General features: G+C 44.0%; 1 protein-coding gene across 1 annotated transcript; it reads left to right on the forward strand.

Moving 5' to 3' along the window:
- The first annotated feature begins 3,795 nt into the window (after positions 1-3,795).
- Positions 3,796-4,758, forward strand: ORNANAV1R3181 (vomeronasal 1 receptor ornAnaV1R3181). Its single transcript, NM_001253573.2, has one exon. It carries the CDS (start codon positions 3,796-3,798, stop codon positions 4,756-4,758), a length of 963 nt encoding a protein of 320 aa, NP_001240502.1.
- Positions 4,759-16,894: the final 12,136 nt, after the last annotated feature.

The following is a 16,894-nucleotide window of genomic DNA, read 5'->3' on the forward strand; positions in this document are numbered from 1 at the left end:
AGAGTTAGTTTGGCAGATGTGAGGAGGGAGGGCATTCCAGGACAGCAGTAGGACATGGGCCAGGGTCGATGGTGAGATAGGCATGAATGGGGGACAGTGAGGAAGTGAGCGGCAGAGGAGCGGAGTGTATGGGGTGGGCAGTAGAAAGAGAAGGGAGGTGAGGTAGGAGGGGGCAAAGTGATGAAGAGCTTTGAAGCCAAGCCTTCACACTAAATCTAGTGTGGGTCTAAGCTAATGTATAACTGAGGTGAGGTGGAGTAAGAGGTCAACAGATTTGAGAAGTAAAAGGAAGCAGTTCGCTGTTGGGAGTCAAAGGGAAGAAAATGAGAAAGTGAGAAATCATCAAAATCAGCTGGAAATGCAGAGATGGGACCAAGAAGGGTAAGGAATAACAAACAACTAGTAGCTGCAGAGAGTGGTAGAGATGGATGATGTGGCATTCAAAGGAAGAAAAGGTGAAGGATTTAAAGGTAGAAATGGATTTCAAATAACATTAGTGGGTGAGGAACTGGCCAAATCCTCTCTTTTCTTTGTGAGAGTTGGAAAACGTAAGACTGTATCCATCAGTCCTTATATTATCATCATGCAAGGCCCTCTCTCTCTCTCCTTTCTCTCAATCTAGTTATAGATAAATGAATATCTATCTACATCTATCACTAGATAAAGCTATACATCTAGATAGAGAGAGCAAGAGAGAGAGAGAGATAAAGAAGGAGAGGGGACAGTGTAATTGAGATACAGGACACAGACAGGGAAGGATTATGGAAGCCAGAAATACATGAATGAAACAGAGCAGAACAGATTTCTGGGAGGGGAATGTTAAAGGGAAGAAAGACAGCGGGTAGGGTGGTTGAAAGAGAGGGGCAAAATTTCTGACTGTTTTTGAGGATGGAAGGTATAGAATGAGTTGGACAGTTCAGGCAGTACTGTGCATATTAACCCAGGAGAGACGCTGACCCAAAGGCTAATTTCTTGTGGAAACTGGCCAGAAATTGTCCCAAATAAGGATTAAAGTTTTTTCAAGACAAGTGTACTTTTTCCTAAATTTAATTTCTGTAAAAAACCATTTTTCTTCCAAATCATTTGAGGGAAAGCCTGGAATTAAATCTATTACTACCTGGGAGTGGTAGTGGTACTTTTGTTCAAAGATGTCACTGCCATTGATGAAACTGCATCTACATGTGTAAGGGATTTGAGAAAGAAAGTTCTACACACTGGCAATTTGTCCATGGAAATAGAGTCAGACACATTTCCTAGCCCGTTGCCATTTGGATGAATATATTTTAAACATGTATAGTTAAGAGGACACCTGTAAGCAAGACAGTGGCTTGTGTTGTTTTTGCAGGATTGGTGATAATCTGCTCTGAGCAATCTCCACTCTTTCACTCTGATGCCCCTATGCACAGAAGCAAGCACTGCTTGACTCTGGAAGGGAAAATGGGCACAGTCTGATGAGATCAGAGTAGAGAATATTTCTGAGATCTCAACAATAGTAATTACTACTGTGCCCTCATGGATTTGGTAAGCCATCATTAATGATAACACTCAGATTGGCTTGCTAAGGTCTGGGTTGAAGATTCTTCTGCAGTGTATGGTGAAAACTAAGGGATAAAACACACAGAAATACTCACAAAAACCCCACAAACAAACAGCAAAAGCAACAACAAAAAAGTATAGTTTTATTTGCACAATTAGACAAACTGAAGCCAAAATAGAGCAGGGGCATCAGAACAGGGAACATGTGGGCAAGGGTATTGGTTTCATGGGATTGTACAGCTTCACCAGACTTCTCTTAAAGATTGGAAGAGCTGATATCAGCAACCATGACTGCAAAAACATCCTCTTTGCAGCAACCTCTTAACCTGATGCCTACTAAACCTGGCTCCATGAGTCTTCTTTTATAAGGATGCACCATTTCACCCAATGTTGTGACATAAACTCCACACCCGCCAGTCCAGTCCATATGCTACAAACACTCTTTCTGGGTGAAAAATTATCATCATGCAGGGTGCCGGTCAGAGGAAAATCCATATGGGAGTGACAGTTGTAGGTAGCCAAGGAGCAGGTTAGAAAAAGTTATAAAACATATTGTCTGCACCACATCAGCTTGACACCCTGGAGCTTGGAAATCCTGATTCCTCTATTTGGGTGAGGCCAGCAGATAAAAATATAAAAGACAAGTGGCTTATTGCCCTCCAGTTTGTATCCAGTTTTCATATTGTTTCTTTATGAAACTCTTGCTTCCAGTGTACAAAATATTGTCAGCAACAAGGGATTTGGAGAGGTGTCATGAGCCCCGCCCAGGGATCACTGCCCAACAATATCAGGCACTCAACCCTATTAGCCCTTAACCAGAGATTTGACTCCCTTTTTAATTTGGGTGCTCAAATGACAAGTTTCAAAAATAAAACCAAACACCACTCTTACAGCAGAAAGCTTTGTTTTATACTAAAACAGGAGTTAGGCACATATGCACACACACACACACACACACACACACACACACACACACACAGTACTACAGTTATATTTATCAATCCAACTGGTTTTCCCCAAGTCTTCGTGAAGATGATCCCACGTTGTAGGAGTTTCAAGGACTCCGACTGCCCACACCTCGTCGTCATCCTGGTTCAAGTCTTGGGTGCTTGGACTTGGCAGCCTTAGGTGACTTAGTGCATGGCTTAGGTGATTGCATGCTGGGCCAAACAGGTTGGTTCGTTCCCCCTTTTATCCATTGCTTTGGGGGGTGTTGCAGCAGGAGGGCTGCTCAGGATTGCTTGCTATTTTCTACTTGTTACCTGTTAAGCCAGAGGGGACGGCAACCCCTCCCCCGGCGCTTATTCCCCTTTATTCCCCCTGTGGGCATAGCTCCATCCAGCAGTCTTTTTCCTGCCCAGCAGAGCAATTTAGTCCCTCCTCAAGTCCTCTGCAAAACAATTCATTTCCTCTCCATCAATTCAGGTCCTTAAAACTCCTCAGAAAGATAATACAGTTTCTCCTCCAATTCTTCCTTTGGCCTTGTTGCTCCTGGGTTCTATGTGGCAAGATGGAGTCACCCTTTTTTCCTCTAAATCATCCTTTGGCCTTGTTGCTCCCAGGGTCAAATGATACAAAATGGATTCACTTGTGCTCACCACAAGAGGGAGGTGAGATGATTAAAGAGTGAGACAAAGAAAGTAAATGAACTTAAGGTAGGTGGAGTGGAATCCATGGATACCAAAAGAGTTCCTCATACTCTTCTCCGTGTTAGCCAGTAGGCATGTAGAAAGGGGGCTCCACAATCCCTCTCCCCTTTCCTGGGATAGGCCAGTTTAAGGACATGGAGGTCAAAAGAAACAGAACAGTCAGAGAGGGAACTGAACCTTTCTTGAGCCCTTGAGTTGTTTAATTCTCAGTCACTCCAGAATAAAGTCAAATGACACCATGACACCATGACCTTCAGTCCCAACATATAAACCCACTGAACTCAGTCTGGGAGTTCTGAGTTTCATGACTTTAGTAAAGAAATGGCAGCTGCCAGTCAGGCACTTGACTGATGAGCATGCCCTCATGAGGTAGGCAATGTCATCATCATTACTGATCCTTAAGTAATTGGTCTTCAGTCTTTCCCTGCAGAAATGGGGGGAGATGATGGTGATTATGACAGAGAAATTCAGAAAGCCAGATGATATAAGATTTATTTTTAAAAACCTTGTTGTCAGAGCTCTGTGAGGTTCATCACTCTCTGTCTCTATCTCTCTGCTTTTCCTCTCAGGCTGCTCTACAGGAGACCTTTATAACTGAGACTTCAAGAAAATGAATGCCACCGAGATCTCTTTTGGGCTCTTAATGCTGCTACAGATCAGCATTGGGGTCTCAGTAAATGTACTGCTACTCCTATTTTATATCCACATAGTCTCCAAGAAATCTAAGTCTAGCTCATCAGATCTGATCCTCGCCCAGCTAGCCCTGGCTAACTCTATAATTCTTCTCACCCTTGGAATTACAGAGACATTGTCAGCTTGGGGTATGAGGAAATTCCTGGATGATGTTGGATGTAAAATCATCATTTACCTTTATCGAGTGGCCCGAGGTCTTGCCATTTGTACCACCTGCCTCTTGAGTGTCTTCCAAGCTGTAACCATCAGTCCTGGCACCTCCTGGTGGGTGGGAATCAAAGCCAAATTACCCAAAACCATCTTCCCAGCCTGTGTCCTCTCCTGGGTCATTAATATGATGATAGATTGTGATATATTAATGACTATGACAGGTCCCCAGAACTGCAGCAGTGTTCAAATTATATTGGATCTCAAATATTGCTCAAGAGTCGGTGTCAGTGCAGAAACCACGCTGGTAATTGCAGTTGTGATCTCCCTCCGGGACTTGTTCTTTGTAGGGATCATGATTGTGGCCAGTACGTACATGGTGTTTGTGCTGCACAGACATCACAGGCAAGTCAGGCACCTTCACAAATCCAGTCACGCCCCTAGGGCGATGCCTGAGGTCAGAGCAGCCAAAAGAGTCATTGCCCTGGTGATTCTCTATGTCCTCCTATATGGGCGACAGTCAATCATGCTGAGCATTTTATTAAACATGAAAGAAAATTCTCCTCTGCTAGTGAGTAGTCATATGGTGTTGTCATTTTCTTTCCCAGCCATTAGCCCATTCCTAATGATCCACAATGACAGGAGAATGAAACCATTCCAGAAAAGAGAATATCCTATTTCCTTCAAAGATTCTCCCACAGGGCCCCAGGGGAACCGCCTACCTTCCCACTGAGTTGCAATGGAAAAATGTGAGCAGACACTTCTATTTGGGCAGAAATGTACACTGAATTTGGGGATTCTGTGCTGCTCCACAGAGATCTAAGTGATGCGGGAAGTAACAAAGGCAGTGGCTTTTGCTGCTGTCATAGAAGAGGTGGATTCTGCCCTCCCTGCAATGCTTCCATATCATTAAAGCATCACTGCCCCAGTCTGGTTTGTCCTAAGGGAATTTCCGGCATGACCAAAGAAAATCATCAAGTATTCCATAATCCCCCATCATCAGACTGGAAAAGCCAATTCTGGTGCAGATAGGTCAGCAAGGTGAATGCTGCTAACTACTGATTACAACTCCTACTCCCTGCCAAGGCTTGGAATTTACAAGACTGACTCCCCAGGCCTAGGGAGAAGCAGAACCTGTGCAGCTCAAATTCAGAGTACAACCGGGAATCCTTCCTGGCATATCTGGAGTTGTAGAAGCAATGGGAACCTGGAAGTTGAAGTCTTCCCACACCTGGATTGCTCCTCTACTGAGTTGTTTCAGTTGAATCCTGCTCCAGGAGGGGCCATTCCTCGTTATTATTTATGTTTTTTATTAAATGTTTACTGTATTGCTAAAAACTGTGTTGTGCTGGACTAGAGAAATCAGATAAATAATAATATAATAATAATACTGATGATGATTGTGGTGCTTGTTAAATGCTTAACATGTGCCAAGCACTCTTCTAGGTGATGGAGTAGATACAAGGTAATCAGATTAGAAGAAGTCCCTGTCCCTAATGGGGTTCTGTCACCTGTCGCTTGGGGACAGTTTCACTCAGAAAGTAGCATGGCTCAGTGGAAAGAGCCCAAGCCTGGGAGTCAGAGGTCATGGGTTCGAATCCCAGCTCTGCCACTTGTCAGCTGTGTGACTGTGGACAAGTCACTTAACTTCTCTGTGCCTCAATTCCCTCATCTGTAAAATGGGGATGAAGACTGTGAGCCTCATGTGGCACAACCTGATTACCCTGTATCTAACCCAGCTCTCAAACAATGCTCTGCACATAGTAAGCACTTAACAAATATCAACATTATTATTATTATTATTCAGGAATCGGTGCGGCGACAGAGAGAGAGAGACGGGGGAAGGAAAGCCTCAATTCTATACAAAATTTATTCTGTGAGGTGAATTGAATGATTTTATTATGTAGATGCAAATAATTTAACTTTCCTTTCGGGAGGAATATGATTATTTGGTGATATTAGAGCTTCTCTAATGGGAGGAATATACTTGTATGTTACTCGCACATGGCAGAACACCCAGGTCCCACCCAGGCAGAATTAACCTATGGCGTGTTTGCACTTGGTGAGACGGCTAGCTCTCACCCACAAGTACTTCCGACTTGGGAGGAATCCATTTATGCGTTACACACCCATGGTGAAGCCTCTAGCTCCCATCCAAGAGTACTTCCCACCTGGGAGGAATCCACTTATGTGTTACATACCCATGGCAAAATGCCAGCCCCATGAGAGTTCAGTGGGATGGTACACTCATCCATTTCACGGTTCCTCACTTGGTGCAGGCACAGAGGGATTCTCACGCTCTGGACAGAAGCCACCACCAGCCGGCTGCTGCAAGTCTCGATCCTCTGCACAGAAGGTTAGAGGCTGCAGGTATTTATCACTTATGCTTCTAGGCCATTCCAGCTTCCGGTCTCAGTTTATCCAATCTCTGCTCTCCACCCTCCTCCATACTTGATTCAATTGGCACGGGGGCAAGGGACACCTTCTGCATTCCTGGTTTGGGCTGTCAGTCCATCAGTTTGGGTTGTGGGGGCGTTATCCCACCCTCACTTCCAAGTTCCACCTGCTGGCTCACGGGGTCACGAGATAGCATTTGACCTTGAGATGGTCAGTACCCCAGGGTCACCTGGGGAGAGGCTCAGAATCTTAATCTCCATTTTACAAATGAAGTAACTGAGGCTCAGAGGAAGTAACTTGCCCACGATCACACAAGAGACAAGTGGCAGAGCTGTGATTAAAACCCAAGTCCTCTGACTCCCAGGCCCGTGCTCTTTCCACCAGTCCATGCTGCTTCCCTATCACAAGGTCACTGTAATATCTCAGGAATCAACCCCTTCCTCCACATCAAAACTGCTCCCTCACCAATTCAAGGCCTTATCATATTCTGCCCTGATTGCAGAATTAGCCTTCTTGCTGAGCTTCCTGTTTCTTGTCTCTCCCCATTCCAGGCCATACATCACTCTGATCCCTTGATCATTTGTTAAAGAAACCACGAAGTACATGTCTCCACTTTATTCTAAATTCTCCAATGTTTGTACTTCCACCTCATCTCTGCATTAAATAGAAACTTCTAGCCTGGGCTAGTGGATAGATCATGAACCTGGGAGTCAGAAGGACCTGGGTTCTAATCCTGACTGCCACTTGTCTGCTATGTGACCTCGGACAAGTCCCTTCCTTCTCTGGGCCTCAGGTACCTCATCTGTAAAATGGGGATTAAAACTGTGAGTCCCATGTGGGACATTGGAGGTGACAAACCTGATTAGCTTATATCAACCCCAGCACTTAGAAAAATGCCTGTTACTGAGTAAACACTTAACAAATATCATTTTTTTAAAAAAAGGTTTAAGGCACTAAATCTGCTAGCCCCTCCTATCTTACCTCACTGATCTCCTATTACAACCCACTGGTACACTTTACTCCTCTATTGCCAACTTTGCTCCCCAATGCCACTTTTGCACAATTCCACCTCCCCATCCCTCTTTTCCCCTTCCTTTGAAGCCCCTATCAGCTGCCTCTACCACCCACTCTATATACTAGTCACGGTCATCTACTGCCTCCCAGGTCCCACCTCCAAAATCTGAAACATCTTTGGGGATGTAAATATCCACTTGGATGTTCCTGATGACCTCACTTTCCAACACTCCTCACCTCCACTGACCTCAACCCTATTTTGCCCACTCACCAACTTGGAAACACAATTTCATCATCTCTGGTCACTGTACAATCTCTACCCTCACTAACTCTGAAATCCCTCTTATCTGACCACAGCCTCCTCACCTATGTTCTCTCCCACACAATCCCTCCATGCAAATCTGTCCTGTTCCCCCACAGAGACCTCCTATCTTTTGATCCCATCCATTCATCTCAAGCCATCATTCCCATTTAGTCTCTATATCCAAACATCCTTCCCTTGATGACTAAATTGACACACTCAACACCACCTTCTCTACTGATCTTAACTCACTCACTCCCCTATTCCTTCATCAATCTCATACCACTAACCCACAACCCTGGCTCACCTCCACAGTCCACTTCCTTCACTTCTGTGCACTAGCCACATAGTGCTGCTGACAGTGTCCACCTTAAATCCATTTTTGCCTCCTTTAACTATGCCCTCACCTCTGCCTGGCAAAATTATTTTTCTATCCTTATTGAGAAGCATCATGGTGTAATGGATAGAGAACAGGCCTGGGAGTCCGAAGATCATGGGATCTAATCCCCCCTCTACCACTTGTCTGCTGTGTGATCTTGGACAAGTCACTTCACTTATCTCTCTGCCTCACTACCCTCATCTGTAAAATGGGGATTGAGACTGTGAGCCCTGTGTGGGAGAGGGACCGAGTCCAACCCAATAATCCTGCATCTACCCCGGCGCTGAGAACAGTGCCTGGAACATAGTAAACCTTTAACAAATACCGTTATTATTGTTAACTCCCATGCCCATTACTTTCACCAGTTGCTTCAGACAAAACTCTGTCCTCAAACCTCCCATCCCTCCACCTCCCCCACCTCTTACCTCTTAATGGCCTGGCCATATATTTTATTAAGAAGCTAGTTGCAGGCAGGAAATGTGCCTGTTATTGTAATTACTTTCTCAAGCGCTTAGTACAGTGCTTTGCACATAGTAAGCAAATGAATGAATGAGTGAAAAAATTGAAACCATCAGGCATGATCTCCCTAAAATCTCCCCTACTTCTATCCAGTTCCTCCCACCTCAAGCCCCCTTAGACTCTCTGCAGAATTTCAAAAGGAGATTCTGATTCCTCTCAAAATCCACCCCCTCCACCTGTGCCTCCAACTCCATCCTTTCACACCTTATCAAGACACTTGCCCCCTCCCTTCTTCCCTCCCTGATCGCTATCTTCAACTGTTCCCTCTCCAGTGACTTCTTCCTGACTATTTTCAAACATGCTCATGTCTCCCTTATCCAAAGAAAACCTCTCTTGACCCTTCGGCTCCCTCCAGTTATCACCCCACCTCCCTCCTACCATTTCCACATTCCTTGAGCAAGTTGCCTATACCTGTTGTCTCTACTTCCTCTCCTCCAATTCTCTCCTCGAGCCCCTCCAATCTGACCTGTTCCTCTTTCACTTCACAGAAATTGCTCTCTTAAAGGTCACCAATGATCTCCTTCTTGCCAGATCCGTTGGCATCTCCTCCATCCTAAGACCCCCCTAGACCTCTCAGCTGCCTCAGACACAGTCGACCACCCCCTTTTCCTGGGACCATACTTCAACCGTGGCTTCACCGACACAGTCTTCTCTTGGTTCTCCTCCTATTTCTTTGGCCACTCATTTTCAGTCTCTTTTCTGGACTCCTTCTCTGCCTCTCGTCCCCAAACTGTAGAAGTCCTTCAAGGCTCAGTTCTGGGTCCCCTTCTGCATTCCATTTACACCCACTCTCTTGGAGAATTCATTTGGTACCATGGCTTCAACTACCATTTCCTTTCAGATGATTCCCAAATGTACATCTCTAGCCTTATCATTCCTTCTACTTAGTCTTTAGTGTTTCGTTCTCCATTCTGCCTTTGGGACATCTCTACACAGATGCATCAAACTTGACATGCCCAAAATATAACTCCTCATCTTGCCACCCAAATCTTTATCTCCCCATGACATCCCCATCACTGTAGACAACCCCACCATCCTTCCTTGCTCACGGCCCATAAACTTGAAGATATCCTCTACTCATCGCTCTCATGCAACCCACATATTCTTTCTTTCACCAAATCCTGCCAGGTCAACCATCACAATGTTTCAACCTTCACAATGTCACTAACATCCACCATTTCCTCTCTATCAAAACTTCTAATACGTTAGTCCAAGCACTTATATTATTCTGCCCTGACCAGCCTCCTTAATAAACTCTTCAAGGTTTGTGTCTCCCCACTCTGGTCCATACCTCATTCTGCTGCCTGGATCATTTTTCTTCAAAATCGATCAGTCCATGCTTCCCCACTCCTCAAAAATTTCTACTGGTTGCCCATCCACCTCTTTCTTTTATGGTATTAAGCATTTATTACATGCCAGATATTTTACTGAGGCCTGGGTAGATACGAGATAATCACGTTGGGCACTGTCCCTGTCCCACATCAGACTCACAGCTTTAAACCCTATTTTACAGATGAGGGAACTGAGGCACAGAGAAGTGAATTGCCCAAAGTCACATAGCTGGCAAGTGGTGGAGCCGCGATTAGAATCTCTTCCTCTGACTCTCAGGCCTGGATTCTTTCCACCTGCATGTCAAACAGAAACTCTTTATTATAGTCTTTAAAGCACTCAATCACCTTTCCCCCTCCTACTTTACTTCCCTGACTTCCTACTACAACCCAGACCACACACTTCACTCTTCTAATGCTAAGCTACTCACTGTCCTGTTATCATATCTACCTCATCGTCCACTGCTTGCCCACATCCTGCCATTGGCTTGGAACTCCCTCCTTCTTCATATCTAGCAGACATTCGCTTTCCCCACCTTCAAGCCTTATTAAAAACATATCTCCTTCAACAGGCCTTCCACGACTAAGCCCTCATTTCCTCTTCTCTCACTCCCTTCTGCAACGTCTTTGCAGTAGGATTTGCATAATGTATTCACTCCTCCCTCGGCCCATTAGCACTTACTGTGCTTGGCACATAGTAAGCGCTTGACAAATACCATCATCATCATATCCATAATTTCATTTATTAATTTATGTAAATATCTGTCTCCCCCTCTAAACCATAAATTCACTGTGTGCAAATAACGTGTCTACCAACTCCTTGATATTGTATTCTCCCAAGTGCTTAGTACTATACTCTGCACACAGCAAGTACTTAATAAATACAATTAAATATATACAATATATACATTATAAATTAATAATAATAAATTACTAAATACAATTACAAATACAATTGATTGGTTGTACCTCAATCTCATTTTTCTTGCCACTGACAATTTAAGCTAAAATGCCCTTCCACTTCATTTCCAGCAGACTACCACTACCCCTACCTTTAAAGCCATACTCAAATCACATCTCCTTCAAGACATCTTCCCTGACTAAGCTCTCAATTCCCCTATTAGCCCTCCTTTCTGAATAGCTTATGCACTTGGATCTAAACCCTTAAACACTTTGATTTTTCACCCCACTCCTAAGCACTTATTCATATATTAATCTGTAAATTATGTTAATTTCTTTCTCCCACTCCAGTTTATAAACACCCTATAGAAGAGATCATCTATACATACACCACTGTATTGTATTCTCTCATGGGCTTAAATAAAATCTTTCCCAAACAGTAATCTCTCAGTAAATACTATCGAATGATTGAGTGATTATTTGAGGTACCGACAAGGCAGTGAAGATCTGGGTCCAGAATCTGGGACTTCTTCTGACTCCCAGTTCCATGATCAGTTGAGTTGGTCCTGTTGCCTACTGCTGTTATAACAATGTGTAAGACCTGTCTGATATATGTCCCTACTTGCCCTAGGGACAACTCCAAACAGACTCCATTTTGGAAATGCCCACCATCTCCTATGTTATCCAGGAATTGGTACATGCTTTGTTGTTTTTGTATGAGTAGCAGAAGCAGTGTCGCTTAGTGGAAAGAGCCCGGGCTTGGGAATCAGAGATCATGAGTGCTAATCCCATCTCCACCACTTGTCAGCCGTGTGACTATGGGCAAGTCACTTAACTTCTCTGTGCCTCAGTTACCTCATCTATAAAATGGGGATTAAGACTGTGAGCCATACGTGGGACAACCTGATAACTTGTATCTATCCCAGTGCTTAGAACAGTGCTTGGCATATAGTAAGTGCTTAACAAATACGATCATGATTATTATGCTACTGATGCCTGTCTACTTCTTTTGTTCTGTTGTCTCCCTCCCCCTTCTAGACTGTGAGCCCATTGTTGGGTAAGGATTGTCTCTATCTGTTGCCGAATTGTACTTTCCAAGTGCTTAGTACAGTGGTCTGCACACAGTAAGCGCTCAATAAATATGATTGAATGAATGAATGACTTGTAGTTAGATGCCACAGCTTGCAGACATGGCCCAATGTTGCACTTAACAGGGATTAAACATCTCACCCAAATTCCCCAAAACCTTCCCCACATCATGCTATTTCCATGAAAGGTTTGGATGTAGATAAGGGTGCATGTGGAAGAAGCTCGAAATTACACATTAAAGGCAGATAATTGGTTCCAAAACACAGCAATGATATGGTTTGCTTACCCAGTTGGTCAGGGGAATGTGAACGTTCCACTTCCACTTCCACGCCTCCCCCACCAATAAAAGACATGTATATCTGGGCCAACTACTGCTCTCTGCAAACCAGAGGGGAGGCTAGGACAGCCCAGAGTGTGCTCAGTTTTACCCAGGGATGCCCAGTCCGAGTCTCCATAAGGGACCAACTGAGTACTAGAGAGGAAAATGGATTCGAGGACCTAGCCTTCTGGGATAGAGCCTGGTGCATGCATGCGAGCCGTCCCGTGGTGGGGCAAGACTTTGGGACCCTAGTAGATGAATTATCTTTTGTTCAAAGTTTGAGTATGTTTTGTGCATTGTATCCATAGCCTTTTGTAGGTTTACATATATATTATAGCCGTAGTTTTTCACAGGTTTATGCATATAGCCATAACTTTTTTGTAGGTTTACATATTAAAGCCATAGTTTTAATTTAATTTAGTTTAAATAGTTTAACTTTTAAAGCATAGTTCCCATGCCAGCAGCAGCATGGGAGAGAGTCGAGCGTGGAGACTCAGGTTTACTGCTCAGAAGGAGGCAATGGTTATCCACTTCTGAATTTTGACAAAGACCCACAGAATTTAGCCCAGTGCTTGGAACTGCATAAACACTTGATAAATATTATTAGTATAATAATTATGACCATCAGAGAGACACCCCACAACTAAAATAAGCATGGGAAAGCCATCAGTCAATCCTCAAACCTTAATAAAAGGCAGATAATCCATTATGGAGAGAAATCCGATGAATAACTTCAGGATCAAAGTTTCATACCAATTTTGCCATAGTATGGTATGGTACTTGTCCATCAAAATTAAATTAAAATAAGGGAAAAGATGCATGCTATTAGAGAATGCTTATAGAAAGAAAATATTTAAATCTAATTAATGTGAGCAATTCTTCCCTAAAATATTTAATTATTTTGTACACAGGAAAAAATTTGTTACTAGATTAGGGCAGTAGTCCACTTGGCTTCATATTCTGTCTTCAATGGTGGCAAAAAAAATGCTAAAAGAACAATGCAATGGTTGCCCTGATTGACTTTTATTCTAATGGTTTGGGAAATACTATGTAACAATCTGAAATTTCCCACTCAGCCTATTAGGGATCCCATGTCTATTCACCTATTGTAAGACCTGCTTAAGATATTGCTCTTTGTGGCCTGCGCAGCTTCCTTAGGGAAAAAAAGATCATATTTTATCATCTATTATGAAAATACATTTCCTTTTGTTTTGAATGAAAGTTTCAAGGTTCAGTGGATGCTGGTTAGCAGGATGGTGGGATTTGATGAACAAATCTGTATGAGTCTGTTCTGTATGTTTCATGTCACCCTTCAGTCCTCACCTTTCCAAACTAGCAACTACTAATTTTTCTTTAACAAGTAAAATATTCACAAGAATCTCCATGAATATAGAGGCCACTTGGATTTGAAGTGGGTGGGAGTTTCAAACTGGGGAAATTTGCACCATTCCCCTTATATTAGAAGCCCTTCTAATATCTCTTCTTCTCCAGAAAGCCTTCCTGAGTAAGCCCTCATTTCCACTATTTGCCTACCAATTTTATGCCCTCCCCATAGCACTTCTGTAGAACATATCTACCTGTAATTTACTTTCATGCCTACCCTTTCATACCTTGTCAAGTCTGTAAGATGCTTGAGAGCAGAGATCATGTCTACCTACTCTATTGTACTCTTCAAGTGCTTCATTCAGTGCTCCGCACACATTAAGCCCACAATAGATAATTTTGATACATTAATCAACAAAGAAGAAAGCCCAAGTGTATCAATAAATGAAATGAGAAATAATGAAATGGGTGAGTATATACGGTGAGTTTGGAGGTGGCTGAGGGAATGGTGTGATAGGAGTAATGGATAAATTAATCTGAGAGTGACACTTGGAGAAGGGGGTGTTTCAGAGGGCTTTGATGGAAATGAGAGGTATAGTTCATGAAGTTGAAGGGGAAGGCCATTCCAAGAGAGAGGAACAAAACTTAGGAATGTAAGGACAACACTCATCATTACTGTGTCTGACCAATCATTTTCCCAGCCCAGGATTCTGTATCTGGCATTGACCATAGGATGTGGCTAGAGACAGGTAGTGATGAAGCCGGATATTTGGGAATTAACTTTTTCATTTTATGACAACATCAATCAATTAGCAGTAATTATTTAGCTCTTACTACTTATAGAGCACTATATGATAAATGCTTGGAAAAGTAAAATACAATAGAACTGGTAAATGTGATCCCTGCCCCAAGTAGCTTGCAGTTTTCACAGCTTACATGTCTGGAATATATTTTTAATGAGAGAGTTGTATTGTCAAATGAACTTGTAGTTCCTTAGGGTGATCCAAGTGAACATAAAATTCTGACAGATTTAATGATAACATCTGGGCAGGAAGGAGGTACCTGGTGATAACTCTGAACAAATGACCTGTGACTAGGGAGAAAGGTTAAGAAGGAAAGAAATGGAAAGTGGAAGGCTAAGTTGAGGGGGAACCCTCTACCACTGTCATTGATGAGGTGGGTGTCACTTTCCTATCGCTGCAGGAGAGAAAATCGAGACTGGAACATCTTCACAAACTTGTTGGTAAGAAAACAGCAAGCAATGGTAGAATGCAGTTTTGTTGATCAGGACAAGTTGTAGAAGGCTTTGTGAGGACTCAAGTTGGTAGGGATCTTGAAGGGGGCAATTTTGCACAAACAACAAAGCAAATGGTAAAAATATGGTTTGGGACTTGTAGCTTGAGTGCAAGAGGAAGGATGATGAGACCATAAGAGGTGGAACATCCTCAGGCCCAGGTGGACAGGATCCAGGTATGGGTTTGAATGTGGGAGAATATCTGACTGAAGTCAGCTGGGATTGTACCACCCTGCCTGGAAGAATTGAGGATGGGTTCATTAGGCTCACCAGCCTGGCACTTCAGCATTGGCTATGAATGGGAAGGGGGTGGTTGTCCTGGGCCACTGGAACTCTTCCCACAGTGAACTGGGGCCCGGGAGTGGTAGGAGACAGGTTGAGGGAATTGTGGGAGGGAAGGTTTGAGCAGGCACGGAGGCTGCTGCTGAACACCACAGAGGAGCTCCGAAGTGGCAGGGGCTGTGGCCTTCAGAATATACAGCAAGCAAGAGGGGACAGGGGAAGGGGAGGGGCAGGATCAGCTCCATGGTGGTTACAACCCAGAGCCCCCTTTTGTTCTGTAAGACCCCTCGGATGATGGTGATGACAACGTGGCTTGAATCTCCCTACCAATGCCTCACTGTTCAACCCAGAAGGCAGTCTATAGCTGGGGAGGGGAAGGAGCAGCAGGGCACTTTGAGGCAGCAGAGGGTCTATGCACAAGAATCTGTGCTAGAAACAGCCTGGGATTCATCTCTCTGCCATGGAGTCTCTCTGCTCTATTGAAACTGCTACCACGTTAATCCAAGCACTTACCCTATCCCACAGTCACTAGGCAGAACCAGCCGCTGGGTAACTCATGAGCTCACAGATCGAAGGTTGGAAATGGAATCACAGACTCAAGAGTTATTGGTAAGGGAAGCAGATTTATTTAGATGATAGCACAAACACCCCATGATAGGTAATTCTCAGGAGAAAAATTATTCCTGGGCTAATAAACAATAAGTATACTGGTCAGCATGGAACCCTACTTCTAGCAGCTGGTAAAGCTGGGAAGGAGACACCACATAAACCACTCCAAATGGGATTCTTTTCAAGTAACCCCAAACAGGCCACCTCTCAAACCACTACAAATAGCCCCAAACGAGCTTCCTTTCAAGTAACCCCAAATGCGTTACTCAAGACACCATACATGGGTTTCCTTTTAAGTAGCCCCAAATAGGACACCTCTCAAACCACCCCAAATGGACTTACTTTAAGGGGAGATTAACCAAAGGCACTACTCTCAAACCACCACAAATGGGCTTCCTTTCAAGTAACCCCAAATTGGCTACCTCTCAAACCACCCCAAACGGGCTTTGCCACTATGACAAGAAGCAGTGTGGCTCAGTGGAAAGAGCACGGGCTTGGGAGTCAGCGGCCATAGGTTCGAATCCCGGCTCTGCCACTTGTCAACTGTGTGACTGTGGGCAAGTCACTTAACTTCTCGGTGCCTCAGTGACCTCATCTGTAGCTGGGGAGGGGAAGGAGCAGTACAAGTGCAGTGGAGTAAGTAGGGTAAGGGTTGCCCATAGATCCATCCACAGGTCATGACTCTGACTGGACACTGAACATGGCCCAACACACTAAACATAAAAGGGATATCCAGAGAAGGGATGGAAGAGGAGGATCTGGGATGATGGAGAAGGAATTGATGAAGATCAGGCAGGGCCAAGAAGGACAGAGAGAGAGAGGGAACTTTAGGAAAAAGCATCACAGCCGGGGCAAGGGAAACAGGCCATAAAAGGTGGAAAGCAGAGCTGTTTGGGGGTGAGTCTACTGAGTGGAGGCAGGCCACCCCATCACTTGGTTATGACAATATGAGGCATGGTCTGGATGCCTGGTGAAAGGTCAGTGACCAACACAATTAAATGTTTATTATTTTATTCTGTTAATCTGACTCATTATGAATTTCTGCATTTGTTCGGCATGGCAACATTACCTATATCACAGTCAGTGAATGAAGGAGAGTCTGACATACTGGAAAT

This window comes from Ornithorhynchus anatinus, chromosome 8 (assembly GCF_004115215.2).
Source record: "Ornithorhynchus anatinus isolate Pmale09 chromosome 8, mOrnAna1.pri.v4, whole genome shotgun sequence".
NCBI lineage: Eukaryota > Metazoa > Chordata > Mammalia > Monotremata > Ornithorhynchidae > Ornithorhynchus > Ornithorhynchus anatinus.